Source organism: Phaethon aethereus (assembly GCF_964289735.1).
Source record: "Phaethon aethereus genome assembly, chromosome: 10".
Taxonomy (NCBI): domain Eukaryota; kingdom Metazoa; phylum Chordata; class Aves; order Phaethontiformes; family Phaethontidae; genus Phaethon; species Phaethon aethereus.
In genome coordinates, this window is record NC_138586.1 from 24,931,225 (window position 1) to 24,946,354 (window position 15,130).

At 37.5% G+C, this 15,130-nt stretch overlaps 1 protein-coding gene across 1 annotated transcript; it reads right to left on the reverse strand.

Moving 5' to 3' along the window:
• Positions 1-947: 947 nt before the first annotated feature.
• ZC3H12B (zinc finger CCCH-type containing 12B) lies at positions 948-8,618 on the reverse strand (the record flags this gene model as incomplete). The annotated part of the gene is made up of 5 exons (XM_082004080.1): positions 7,345-8,618; positions 4,107-4,246; positions 3,114-3,348; positions 2,918-3,024; positions 948-2,368 (listed from the first exon to the last, which is right to left on the reverse strand). The coding sequence occupies exons 1-5, from the start codon at positions 7,953-7,955 to the stop codon at positions 948-950; spliced, it is 2,514 nt and encodes an 837-aa protein (XP_081860206.1). The 5' UTR covers positions 7,956-8,618.
• Positions 8,619-15,130: the final 6,512 nt, after the last annotated feature.

Sequence of the window (15,130 nt, forward strand, 5' to 3'; positions counted from 1 at the left end):
CATCTTGAATGTTAGGCTTACTCAAACACCATCCTTGCCCCCAGAGGAAGGGCTGTAGTTACTGATGAACTTCCATGTTAACGTCCAGTTTCCACTGCTGCAGGCAGAGTAATCCAATTTACATAAAACTGACAATTCAGCTTGTCTAGTCATCTGGGCCAGCAGCTGCTTACCGCACAGTCAAGAGGCGATTCTGAACAGAGAAGCTACAGTTAAACCTCTTTTAGTTTATTGAATGGCGCTCACGCCTTCACACTTCTCAATGTCTTGGTCCTACTTTAATAAACTATTTGGCTTCTGTTGGATTGAGCCACTGTGTTGGACAAGGTAATAGATACTCAAACCCTTGGGGAACAGTTTTGAAATTTAACTACCAACACCACTATTGACATTCAAAAGCTGAAATCAGTTTTTCCTTTTACAAATTATTTCAATTTTTGTCATTTACTTTTTCTTCCATATTTAAAATGCCAGTAGGCAGCGTCAAATGACAAAGCTGAAGCCCTAGAAGTCATCTGGGTGTATATAGAGCATACTTTTAAAGGCCAATTAAGTATTTATAAGCAAATTGAAATTGTACACTAATACATGCAATATATTTGATAGTAGCAGCTTTGAGACACTGAACGTGACATTGTAGTTCTTTAATGAGCTATCCATGCAGCAAGGTATGCATTTCCTATAAAATACTATTAAAAATCCCTATATTTAAAATCTTAAAATTTACAATACAATCAACTCTTATATAGTGCCTCAGCATTTTTTTATATATATATATTTTTTATATATATATATATATATATATATATGATTGCTGCTGTGTACAGAATTTTATCCTATCTTAGTAGAAAATATTTACAATATATTGGCCCCTTCCTTCTTCATTTAAGTTTTCCTCCAGGTCCTATAGGCTGTATAATTGCAGCCTCAAAAGAGGCTGTAATGCTTTAACGTCCTGTTCTTAATTTGGCAACAATCATAGCTGCCAGCTGTTGTGCATCTGTCATGTGGGGATTCTTTTCCATCACAGAAAGGACAATGCTTGGAGGGAAAATATTGCAGAGGTTCTTGTATGTTTGATACTGATGTTCTGGGATGATATGTGGTTCCCGTGGCTCACCACATATCCCAATCCAGGGATTCCTCCAGAGTTGCTCCATCTTTTCAGGCATGCTTCTTACCATTACAGGTTCATAACATGGCTGCATGAGGTTGTTACTCAATGGATACGAGTGGTAAGTGTAAGAGTCTGATGCACATGGTAATGGATCCCAACTAGCATGCTGCTCTCGGCAGAGAGGTGGTCTTCTCTGCCTTGCAGGGTTACTTTCATAAAGCCGTGAGTCAGAAATACTGTCCATTCTTGTCATGACCAAGGCACGGCTTGGTTGTGCAGTTGATGGATGAACATTTTGAGGCACAGGGTATTCTCCTGGACAACTGGACCGTGCTCCAACAACTGCATGCTGGGCATGTAGGCCTAAGTGGGAAACTGACTGTTTGCGAAGGGATTGCTTAGGCTCTTCAGTTCCATAACTCTGAACTCTATTTAAGGCTTCATGGTAACCATGGGAAAAAGGCTGAAGACGATTTTGCGATGGCAGTCTGTGGATCTTCACATTGTCTTCTGGACTGGCATCTGCTACACCCAGATACAAGTCATTGTAAGAGGAATAAGAATCATTACTTGTATGGCTTAAGCAATTGTCAGGACAGGGACTTGAGTTTCTAGAATACATCCCCTGGTCCATATCAGCCCCGTAATAATCTGTGTTACGGATACTACTTATGCTCAAGTTGGAGAAATCACTAAGTAAGGAGTAATAGCCATGGTCCCCCAGTGACTCATATTTGGGATACTGGTCAGTATAGGTAACTGAGGTGCCATGGCTATTGGTGACTAGTATAGGAGGATACTGCACACTGGACATATGTTCCAGTGAGGATTTCTGATGTATGAACTGTGAGGAACCTGGCACTGGACTGCTTGCAGAGCGAGTATTTAATGCACCAGCTGCATGGCTTTTTGGTGGAGGGAGCGTTGGTACACTTAATGCAGAAACCAGAGACGGGACAGAGCTGGCCTCAGACTTCCGGGCTACTGATAACTTTTCCTCAGGCTCCACAGCTACTGATCTAATGCTTGGATCTGACTGACGTTTTGGGGCAATGCGTTTCACTTCAGAACTGATCTCTCCTTTGGAGCTGGATGGCCCTGTGCCACATTTGGCCAAGGCTCCCTCACTCATAGTTTTCACAGCAGATAATTTGGCACTTATTCGAAGCTCATCCGCTACTGACCTTTGTGGTTGGTTTGCCCGTTCTGGGTGGTAATATTTACATTTGTGCCCATAGGTGCACTTTTTACCTGGAAGAAAAGTGTTTTCAGGTTAAATAAACCAAACACTAAAATCAATACCACCAGTTGCTATCTTTTTTCTTTATACCTTTCACCACTTCTCAATCGTAATATTTCTATGTTAACACCCTAAGGAATAATTATATATATTGTACATACAGGCAGTCACAGACTCTGCTGTCTGTATCCACACGTATCCCTGCATCAAGGGCAAGACACATCACTTTTCTTCCTACTGGGTCATCATTTCAATTCTGACAACATATTCAATGCTATATAAAACAAAACAGCTCTAACACGTTTGTATAGCTAGGAATCTCCTTCCTTGAATACAAACCAGAAGAAAACAGCAAAAAGCTGCGTTATCCAACAAGGTGTATCTGGTAATCCTTAATTTTCTGCTATGTTGTTTTTATTAATATGTGTAAGAAGGGCATAAAAATAGACCTAGTGCTTGGATGGCAGCATGAAAAATGGCTACCCTCCAAGTAATGACAAGATGTTACTTGCTTCACCTACCTTTGAATACAATTAAGTCAATCTGACTTGGGCACTTACCATAGGGACACGGTTGTTTCTTATGTTCAGGAATAACTGGCCTTTTCCTTAAGAAATTTTCAAGGCTTGGACCATGGCGACCTAAAGGATCATCAGGAGGCATAAATCTAAGGGAAAAGAAATGAAATGTGAATTTCAGTTTTTACTGAGGATTCTGAATTAGCAAATTCCCTTACTTCCAAACGAAAAAACATACTTGTCATTCACAAAAGAATACATGAGCAGCCGCTCCTCTATGAACTTCTTCCATTCCGGTTTTTCATTTTGAAGATCCCTGTAGTTGTCATTTGATACAATGATGCCATCTGAGTCAAAAGCAAGTTTTACTATGAATCGATCATCATAGCAAACTACTCTTCTTCCCTGGACTCTTCGGGATGGAGTGAAAACAAGAATTTTTTCTTTCTCCAATTTACGTAAGATTTCTTGATCTGTAAAATAATTTCAGTTGAGCAGCTTTTAAAGAAGTTTTAAAAGAAAGAAATTCAGCCTTTGAAATATGAAACTTCTTGCCCTCTTTTCTGACAAAAGTATTTTGTAATTATGTTCATATACAGTCCCCATTATCTTTAAAAAAACACCTATATGCAGAGTGCCATTTTATTTCTGAGGTTTCAAAACACTGGGTAAATATTCAATATTTAAGCTTCATAACCACTCTACTCCTCTGTAAACAACCATGTACCTTTACTCAATCTTCCTGAACATGAACTCAGTTGTTGCTGTATTACAGTAGTCGTCTTGTTAGCCTATAGTAAAACATAGGTATTTCCTACGGGTCAAAACATATGCTGCCTCTTCAGTGTTCAAGATAAACCTACGAAATGAGTCCCTGGCTTGATACTGCTTATCTTATACTCACCCAGCAACTAAGAATCAGTTCCTATATGCTCAATGATGTTTGCTAATGGGAAAATTATGACTACTACTTCTCAAAAGTGTTGAAACCATCCAGTAATGTTACAAAAACCCAGCATTGTTTACAGGTGCAGATACTTAAATGTGTGTTTCCTCACGAGTGAAACTGTTGTGTTTTCAAGGCAACAGTTGAGTACAACATCATAGTGCAACTTCACATCCACAGCCCATTGTGTAGTACCCAGCAGAAAAATGACATGGTTGTGTCTTATTGCAATACTTTTATTTTTTCTGTTTAACCAAAGGGTCAAAGAAAATCTTGATCGGTTACCTGTAATTGGTGCATCAGGTCGAGACTGTTCTTTTCTCCACGCAGGTACAAACACAGTGATATCTTTATGTCCTTTTTCCAGAAACCAATCAACAGCTAGTTGAATTCCCCGACAGGAAAATCCTTCCTTATTCCCATGGCTGAAGAACATAGAAAAGTTTTAGAAACAGCAAGGACAAAAGTTATATTTTTTTTCTTTTTTGTTGTTGTTTTTTTTTTCTTTTTCTTCCCTCCCCCCCCCCCCCAGCTGCCATGATCTAAGGATGTAAGGGAAACAAAGTCTGTAAAGATTGGTAAACCTTTTTATTAGACCAGCTTACATAACTAGAAAAAGACAATTGTCCAGAGCAATTCAGCCATCAGATTACAGCAACACTGCTACTTAAAACTCTAGAAATGGTGCAATTTCACTACGCTAAAAGCAAAGATAAACAAACATGCTGTTTTTTCGCTTTTTAATTTTATGAAAAATATCACTTTCCCCAACAAATTGAGCTTACCTTAAATAGTACCATAAAAAGCTACCAATAACAAAAAAGGAATGAACTAACAATGCTGGCTGTCATGGGTGATAGGTGCTTTTAAACATCTAGATTAAAAATTATGTTTCTCTAATCTAAATGTTCTGCATTTTTTATTAGAACTTTTTAAGGGAAAGAAGTAACTCTTTGAAAGTTGTTTAAGCCCTGCCCCCCTCCCCCCCAATTTCTTTTCTGAAACACATGGGAGTCTCCAAAACAGCACACAATTCAGATAAAGTTGTTTAATTTTTAAAGTGGCCTAAGAAGTTTCTGCAAAGGAAAAAAGAAATTATTTAGAGGTTTGATAGAAACTAAGTAGAGTCTTAGTTATGAATCTTACTCAGCCTGCCTCATGGGTGCACCTTTCTTCATTTGCTAACCATAGAGTGAACTAGAGAATCAGGTTTTAAAACCTCTCAGGAAATAGTTTGGGAATGCCTGAATAATACATAAGTACATATACAAGAGAAGATGACGACATTTAATTATAATATCCTTAATAGTTCATCTACACAGGTAAGAGAGGGAGTCACAGATCTTTGCATTATGGCTGGATTTCATATTTAAATTCAAGCCAACATTTTCTTTGTCTGAAAAACAGTGCCTATATTACTGCCACACCATATAATTGAATAATAAAAGTAAGAGTTCTGGTTCTTTTCAACTTAACAACTTACGAAAAAAAAATGGTGTGCCATTTTTACAAAGCAAAACAAAACCAAGACAAAACCAACCTTCTCTGACACACTTCAGTTTGGTTAGCAAAGTGAACTACTTCCAAAATTGCATTTGAAAAGGCTAGACTAGTAAGCCAATGCTATGCTCCTTGGTGCATACTCTTCAAAATGTATTAATTCAATTTTTTTTTCTGCGCTTTCTCAACACAGCTGCAATTTTTCATCAGTTGTGACAGAAGTGATGCTGCCCAGTTAGTTTGGCACCCACCAGTCATTATTTATGGAGAAACTTCTGTATTTGTGAAGAAAATGAATTAATGTCTTCAAATCATTCCATCCATTGCAAAAGGCGCTAAGTGAATCATATCAGTCATGCCATATTGAGGAGTGAGATCTTCACCATGAACAAATGGTTGAATGGCCAGGTCAGGGAGGGTTACAGAACACTGTAAGAGCAGGGCAGGCCATGTGTATCAGTGATGCTCCCTACTAGAAAAAACCCAAAGGGCCTAGGTAGCAGTGCTGGGCAGAAAACACAGGAGAGGACTCTGCTATAGCAGCCCTGAAGCACGCGGCCAGTCCATGCAGTTGGCTGTAATTAAGGAGGCTTTATGGCACTCTATAACACTAGGAACTCTTCCCACTACTTAAAGCAGCTGGCATTTGACTATGCAAAGTGGCATCCAGCTGCTGCACCACCCTGTTCCAAGCTGTTAGCTCCGAGTAGCATCCCCCAAAACTGTTCACGTCAAGAAAATGTCAATACTGAAAATGGAAATGGAACCATTTGCCATATATAGCCACCTTTCAGTTACAGCATACACATTTTACAATAAAGGCAAGGTCTCCATTTGCATTATCGATAACTACAGTGTTTTCAAGGATGAGGAGTGTATAACCCTTGCACTTTCCAGGTATTCTCAAGTCTGTAGAGCAGACGCTGCATAATTAAGAGATTGCATCTTATTAAAACTGTCTTTACCATTATTGTGTAGATTATCATTCAAAATTTTACTTCAATGTTGTTAATTCAACAGGCACAGAAAAAAAGGAAAGAAAAAAGTTAAATTTTATATTGGTGATGTTGCTTTACAGAAGCATCTTCTGGATTGATATAACCACAACCTGGCACTGGAAATTCCTGTATATAAAATATTCTTCTAGCATTTAGGGGGTTTATGCATTTCAAAACTCAAGAGTACTCAATACACCTATAAAAATTTGAATTTTCTTAATACATTGAAAGAAAAATAATTCAGATCACAAATTCTTTTAGAGCAGAAAGCTGATGCGAAAGGAAATGTATTGTACAAACACTACCCGAAGAAAACTAAACAGACTATTTAAAAAACTCCCTCATAGAAAATCTTACTTTCTCAATGATAAACAGATCATTGGCTAGCTGAACTGTGTACTCTACGGATGCGCTCGGAAGTGGCTTGGGACAGATATCTCTTGATTTAGTGTTGACCCAAGCAGCAAAGTGCACGTGTACACACGTGTCCGAAATTACAAACACCATAGCTATGTGAGTCAGCATGCTTAGCTCATGCATATCCCTGTACTGACACAGCTAAATTGCTTTGATTTCTGAGCAGGCTTGATCAGCAGGAGCTCAAATACCCTGAGGTCCACTGCATATCATCAGCATATACTGCATGTCATTTTAAGAAGAACCAAGTTTTCCTCCCCTATTTGGTTGCCTCCAGACATTAAAGAAAAATAATTTTCAACGTTGTTCAAGGACTTCAGAAAATTAAACCCATCCACACAAAAGCACACTACGGCTAGACTGCTAGAACAAAAGATTTGAGGGAAGAACTTGGTTTGAAAGGTGGCAGGGGAGAGTAACTGGAATACAGCTTCCATATAAAGGAGTAACAGCATAATTAAAAGCCTGGACTAAAGAGACCATAAAAAAGATGTATTATCAATGTAGATACACTGCACAACTTAAAATTACTTTGCCATCAATACTGATTTTTCTCATAAATATTTCAGTGATTTATTCTTTTCAACTGTTGTGACAGGGAGACCCACCTCATAGCCACATTGCTTCCATCAATGACAATTGGCCTCAAGTTATCACTGTTATCCACAACTTCATCCTCAAGTGACAATTCAGGGCTTGCTATTTCCTTTGGACAAGGGCCTCTTGGCACCAGAGTACTAGTGGTACTGCTGGCACTGCTTTGTCCCTCTGATTCACTTTTGTTGCCAAGTCTCACAAGCTCTGCCAGAACATCATTGATGAGTGCATCTGCTCCCAATTTATTCAGTACAGCCTGGATTTGATCTCCTGCATACCCAAGCTTCAAAGCAAAATCCATTTTAGCTTGGTATTCCTTGTCCAAATTTGTTTTGCGTTCATCTAGCTTCAAGTCTTGTGTGATACTGCTCTGTGAAAAACTTGGGCGATCCAAACAAGGGGACCGGCAGAGTGGCCGATGTGGTTTAGTGCAAACCTCCTTTTCTCTCCATGGAATATTGCTACAGGTACTTCTGAAGTATGGTTGCTCAGGTTCACTTTCTGAGCTCGTCCATTCCTCAGATTCAGCACTGCATTCCCCAGCATCTTGTTCCACATTTCTGTCTTCTCTGGAGCGCCTCTTCTCCATTTTCAGCGTCCCTACCATAGACCAGGCCGTCATCACGTTCAGCTTCCAGCCAGAGAGCTCAGTTCTCTTTCATTTCCAAAGCCACCTGGAATTCATACTCAATTGCATCATGCTGGCCAATTAAAAGTTTACACGAGGCTGGAGTTAATTTGCCTTGCTTACTATGTTCTGGCATAAACAACACCAACATGAAGTTCCTTCAAAAAAAAAAAAAAAAAAAATTGGCTTTTGACAAATTCTGCGAAATACTCAACTACAATGATTTTGTTTACAAATCAGTAGAGGTCCCTAGTCATTCACATTTCTGTGTAAAAATTCATCATAATAAAGCATATAATTAGGTTGTGTCTCTAATAACAAATTAAACTCTTTCCCTCCCCCAGTTACTCTACGTCCAAAAAAAATTACACTTCCCACAGAATAAACTTACAGTTGGAATCAATGGAGTATCCCAGTAATATTTAAAGATAATAAAATAGAAAAGGGTGACCCACCACTTTCACTAGAAACCTGTCTTTACAGCCTTCTACTGCAGGAACAGCCCATCTACATCAGGAACAACTGTGTGGAGTTACAGTATGCGTAAAATTTAACACAAACCATTTCAGCCTCTTTCAGTAAGGGTTTACTATCAGAACCAACAAGTTAAATTTACTGCAAGCTGGCTGCTAGACATGTAAAGGTCAATAACAAGATGCACAAAGGTTCTACACAACGATCAACTTGTGCTCTGTTTACTGTACCCTATTGCACTGAAAATTCCAAAATCAAGGATGGATATTAATGTATTTTGTCAGTCAGGATAGACACTCATAATTCTTGTCTTATACCAGAACAAAAATTGTTTGAGGAATTCTAGTGAGAGGTCTGACAAACAGAAGATCCAAGTGACCTGTGAGGGGCTGAACTGACACCATGGAGCCTTTGAAAAATAGTTTTTAAAAGAAATTGCACCTACAGCAGTGCATGTTTTAGATAAAATGGTAAACTAAGATCTAAACTAAGATCTAGATATAAATGCGGGTAACTGGAGAAAATTGGTTACCAAAGTAATTAGCTAGAGGCCTACTTTCAGAAAGCTACAAGTCCCACTTTCTGTCCTCTGTAAAACAGCAGACTTGAGAATTGCAGGATCCAGTGTAACAAAAAATAATGATGTAACAGTCTTGAAGAAACCACTTTCTCATTTTGATAAATCGTGCTTTTGCTAAAGTCACCTCTTTTAGATGTAACTACAAAGAGAAGACTAAAAGATAGAAAAATGAAAAGGTACCAAGCTTCTGAAAGAGCACAGTTTTAAAACTACATCTACTGCAGACACTTCTGTCGTCATAGATGTAGACAGAAGAGGCATGAGAAGCATGATCCTGGATTTAAACAACAATCATAGAAGAAAGACCTAGTATTGACACCAATTTTCCAATATACCTTTGTTTTTAACAGTATAGACAGTTAACTTTGTGTTCCGACAAATGCTGTAAATATAAGCTGTGGATGCATGGAAAGCTCTTTCCCAGGATTCCTCTGAGAATTTTTGTGACGCAAAATAGGCACGACTTCTGCACTGGAACAGAGATTGGTCAGAGATGTCCTTTCCTAATGAGCTCCTCATATACCCAAAAAGAAGTTAAAAAAAAAATCAAAAGTATAACTCATGTTTTTTTGGGGGGTTGTTGGTCACTAGTGTAACTAAGAATACATCTGTATCCCTTTTGTGCACCTTTTTCATCTCCTGTCACATCTCTTCCGCTCCGTCAGGCTATGAGCAAGCATTAAGAGACCACAAAATTTTCCTCCAAAGAGCATAACCACTCAACCAAGCACATGCATTATTTATTTACAGGACATTATCAAATATACTTGTATTCAAAAGCTTTTTTAAAATCTGATTCCTATCTCCCCAAGAGACCACAGTGGCCCTTATTTAATTACTGTGATCTACTAAAACAGCAAATAATAGGACAAATGCTCTCTTAATGTACAGTAGTATAACTCCCTTGATGTACAGTAATGCCAAATCTAGGGAGTAAAAATAAGTATTGGAATCTGGAAAAGTTGTGTCTAGTGTAGCTAGAAGAAGAGTATCTCTGACATTGTTAATTTTATTATTTATTGTTTAGATTTTTCCACAGAACCAAGTTCAGTAGATACTGAAATCAAGAGAATAATAACGGAAATGCTGACATGCATTAATATATTAATTTAGTTAAAAACCCCAAACATAATAAACATAAAAACAGAATCTTACATTCTAAAAGTATCTTTAAAATGAAAAACTGATTTTTTTTTTTTTTTTTTTTAATTTCCTGAAAAACAGTACAGGCATTTTACAAAGCATTATAAAACACAAAAGAAAAATGAAAGAACCAGCAGTGTGCACGTAAGTCAAAGGTTATTCATTCCGAGTTTTCATATCCTTTTGTTTTTAGGTAATAAGATGCTGAAAATCATAGCCCCTGATTTACCACTCATCTCAGAAAACTTTCTTCCTTGGCTATTTCCCTACATTAAATGATGGTTTTCTGTTGCCTACAGGAATATTTCAGAGAACAACAGGTCTAGGAGAGTGATAAAATTTGATAATCAAAACCATAAAAATATCAAAGGATCTCTAAGACAGGACCCTAACAACAACAACAAGAACAACCCTAAAATTGTCTCAAAGTGAAACAAAAATTATTAATCTGCAAAACATTTACACAGTAATATATAATTACAGGCCAAACAGTTACATTCTACAAGACTGCACTCTAATTTATGCTCTTTAGTTATACATCTCACTTGTCTGTGGTAAATTTAAATACTGGTGGAGATGGTAGATATATATGCAGAATACAATGAACTTCAACCCATGGTTCCGGTGACACTGGAAAGTATCTACCTACTAAAGGTAGGTATTTTAAGAATATGTACATTCACAAATGAGTGATTTTAGGTAAATATCTTAGACTGAAATTTTATTTATTTTTGTGCTTTGTTTGCTTTAGGGATAAAGTTCTTTCATATTCTGTTCAATTCACTTGTGACCTCATAAGAGTGGCTAGGATGCCCATCATTAACTGTACAGTGGAAAAAAGCTTTAGAAGGAAAAAAAATTCTAAAATATAGTCCTAGTGCTCAAAAGCACAGACTGAGTGAAAATTTCTTTTGATGCATATCAACAGCAAGATTTTCAGCTACAGCTGGGCGATTCTTAAGTAAGCAAGAGTGGCTAGCTTGACTGATAACCATTAATGGTCTCAAAATTACTCCAAACAGTGCCAAACGCAATGATTCTCACTTGTTCATGCTATTTTTGTGATTCACATACATGCAAACACAAACACGCATGCAGAGAGGGTTGCTCAAAAGCCTAGTTTCCTTAGGAAATCAAGCTAATTAAAGAAAATTCTAAGCACTTATGTCTTAAAAAACTTAAAAGGCCAAATTTTGAGTCAACCAACATTATTTTTAATAAAGAACCATCATATTCTAAGTCCTTTATGCAATAAGGAATAAAAACACAGTTTCCTTGCATTTGAATGTAAATTCCAATGTTGATTAGTTAGGTTTAGGTTAGACTTAGATTAGGTTAGATTTAGACACTTGCTATTCTTTAATATTATACATTCAAAAAGTATCCCTGTAAATACTTCGATATCGTTATTATTACAGTACTCCCTATTTTCATTTGAGGTGATTTTCTCTAGACATAGCAATATAGCAGTGTATTTACAACTCAAGTACTTGCCAACATAGATGTATTAATCAGCTTAATCTGGAATGGCTTTTAATTAGGTCTCATGTATAACCTTGTAGCTTGCCAAAATGAAAACAAAGGATATAAAAAAATCGTTATAAAAGGAGATTAAAGAAACAGGTTCTCAACACACTGCACCCTCAGCTTACAAAATATTGCGACTAAGGAACACTTTACAACACCTGCAGTAAGAGTAATTTTTTCAAATTTATGACACTGTACTGCTTTGGCACTGGACAAAGAACAGCATGATTCTGTTGGTCCAGGTTTAAAGATCTCGATTCTTTTTCCCAAGTTGTCATTGTTTCTTTAATTATAAAGCCACAAGAATGGTTTTGGCTTTTGTTAAACTTATCTTGCCTGTTTTTCCACTTCTAGTAAATAATCCTAACCCCTTTGCCAGTGGAAATCTCATAAGAATGATCAGCCAAAGGTTCTTAAGACTGGAAACAGCCCTGAAAGTATGATGAAGAGAAAGGAGGTTGTTTAGGTTTCCAAATTTACTGTTAACTTCTCCATTGGTTTTATTTCAACAAATGATCTTCCAGAAGTAATCCATTTAAACCTATTTTTAGAGGACCAAATTTACATTCTCTTATAAACACTTAAACATTAGTTTAAACTAAAAGCAAAATATGTTCCTTCCCAACTGGAAATTAAATCAACTGGACTCACTTAAAGAGTCCACGATTTTTTTTTAGAGTAATAAAATAACACTATCGCTATTACTTCCACATTTAGATTTTTCAACCTTTTTTTTTTCTGTAAATGACAACTATACAAGTTTTGCTCTTAATTTTTTCCTTCTTTCTTAGCTGGAAAATAATATAAAACTTATCTGCATATAAACTGATTTCACCATTTCGTTGGAATTGGGACAATTCTACATACATATCTCTAGTTTTCTGTTATGTAACATCATATAAGCAATTTAGCATAAATTTCATTTGTCCTTCCCTGAAAGTAAGATCTTATTTTAACAAGAAGATAGTTTGATCATAGTCAGATCTAAATAATCCTGAATTAAAAAAATAAGAGATAAACAAATTTAATTCTAAGAACAATCTGTATCAGTGCTGCTGGCATACTCACTTGTGTTGTGCTTATGAAGAAAGTAGCTCAGATACAATCCGTGTTAGGAAGCAATATTGTATATCTACAAAGACTGCTCTCTGCCAGTCCTGTGCTGTGGTTTACTATTTGGTCACCAGTAATAGATTGGTGGATCTGTTATGAAAGCTCACTCTGTGGAAACACCCACTTCTATGACTCATCGTGGAGTTTCTGCCTTTTTTTCATTCATGTCAGCCTTTGGTTAAAAGCCACTAACTAGGGAAATTTTAGCTGTCTCATCCCTCTCTTGCACAGCAGTGGAAAATATTTGGTCTGTGATGTAATGATCACCATTATCTTTCAAATATTTGAGATGGGAATTAAAAATCTGCTAAAAAAGAAATAAATCTCTAGTTCTCTTCAAACTATTTAAAATCTAAATCACAGTGTTTTATAAAAATCTCCTCTTCATATCCATCGAGGATCTTGTGAGGGAAACACTAAAGTCAAAAGGTCCTGTCTGTAGCAACAGTACTCATTTCTACCAAGATATATCACAGATCTGCAAAAAAAGATACAATATGTAGACAATGTAACTTCTGGAAAAGTAAGGAGTTTTTCCCCATTTTCTTTAAACACTCAGCACACAAAGCCAATTTCTGAAGAGGCAACCTCTGTCAAATAGATAACTTGTTTTAGCATCAACTGCCACTTTGACAGAAAATAAGGCAGGCAGTCTCCAGAGCCCATCACTACAACTCTGTACACTTTTGTATAAAAAGCTCCTAGGAAACAAGTCAGCTTGCACGAAAGTCTCTCCACCCTTAGCCAGTTGCTCCATCTGTGCAACTTAACTGTTCCGCTGCATCCACAGACTCGGGACATCGTAGGATTTGCTCCCAAATGCATAAGGTTACGATTCCCAAACAATGAGGGTCATCTCATTGTTGGGTCAGGAGCACCAAAACAAACAAAAAAGTCCAACAACAAAAAACAATTACAAAAATATTACAGCACAGGACCAAGTTTTCCCACTGACCACTGAGAAAGAGCACCTAGGAAGGAAGAAGTGTTGTGTTGCTCCTAAGCCAGCAAACATAGAGGAATGAAGAACTGAGCAAGACAAAGCAGCAGCAGCAGCTACCACTACTTTAACACAGCACCTTCTCTTGACATCCTCCAGATTAGAAATCAGATTTGTAATATCATCATTCAGTTACCAAAACAGCACTATGGTCTCTCCCTCATTTCTTCACAGCCCTGAACAATCCAATCTACACTGTTGCAACCCCTATAGATCTACCTATAGAACACCTAGGGAACTACCTATAGCCTCACAGTTATCGATTCACTATGTGTGTTCACAGACTATGATCCAGACCCTTGTCCCTGCGCAAGCCAGCTCTCAACAGTGAGAAAAGGCATAGCTACAGAAACTGATTACTACTTGTCCTCAAACTGCAGCCACGTTTTTTAAAAATAAATCTGCAATCCTATTCTGGAGCCCAGGATCATCACTACAGTACAGATAGTATCTCTTTTCAGTCAGTCAGTATTTTGATCTAACAAGCCAGTCAGCCACGGCCTCTGTCAATGCCAGCGATCCAGACACAATCGGCACCACCAGCCTGAAAAGGCTCAGACACCCTATTCTTGGAAAGCTGAGGTCTCTGCCCTGTACCACTCTACGTCTGAAACCATATTCAGTCTCTGTTTATTTCTGACTTCCAGTTAAGCACCTCTACTTGCTATCATTACCTCCCCACCCACAGTATGGCAAGCATTTAGTATACTATCCCTTCTTAGTGGACCACAGGGTTCTCCTTCAAACAAAGGAGTCATCTATTGTGTAGGCATATCAGGGAAATGAGTTTTCTGTACGTTCAAAGCATTTAAGGTCAGTGACTTGAATTCACCACCTATCTCAACTGTACAACTGTTTCCTTTGTGACGGTCAAATTAAAGAAATTGCCAATTAAAAACTCTAAGTAGGAACTTCAGAAGTTCCTTTAAAAGAAGCTTGATGCTGCCAGGAACTAAGGAATGAATGAGATACTGACGAGATTCAACCTTACCACCTCAAATACAAGAAGGGGTCAGGGAAGAGTTGTGGCCACTGCTCTTTATACCTTCTCACAGGAAAGGTGAAATGGTGTTAAGCAGATACAAGATTAACGTTTTATGTTGACACTGAGTCAAGTCCAAGCCCTCCATTTTTTACTACTCTTACAATTTCTAATACATTTTTTAGCAAGGTTTGGATTTTTTTATTAAGCTTTTCATAAGTAGCTTGTCTTGCCTTCCCCTCACTACCTCTTCAACTAAAATGAGGTCCTTGCTTCACTGTTTGTATCTGTTGCCATTGAAGAATAACCTAATAAAGAATTTTAAAACATATTTATAGCTGCTAGCATTG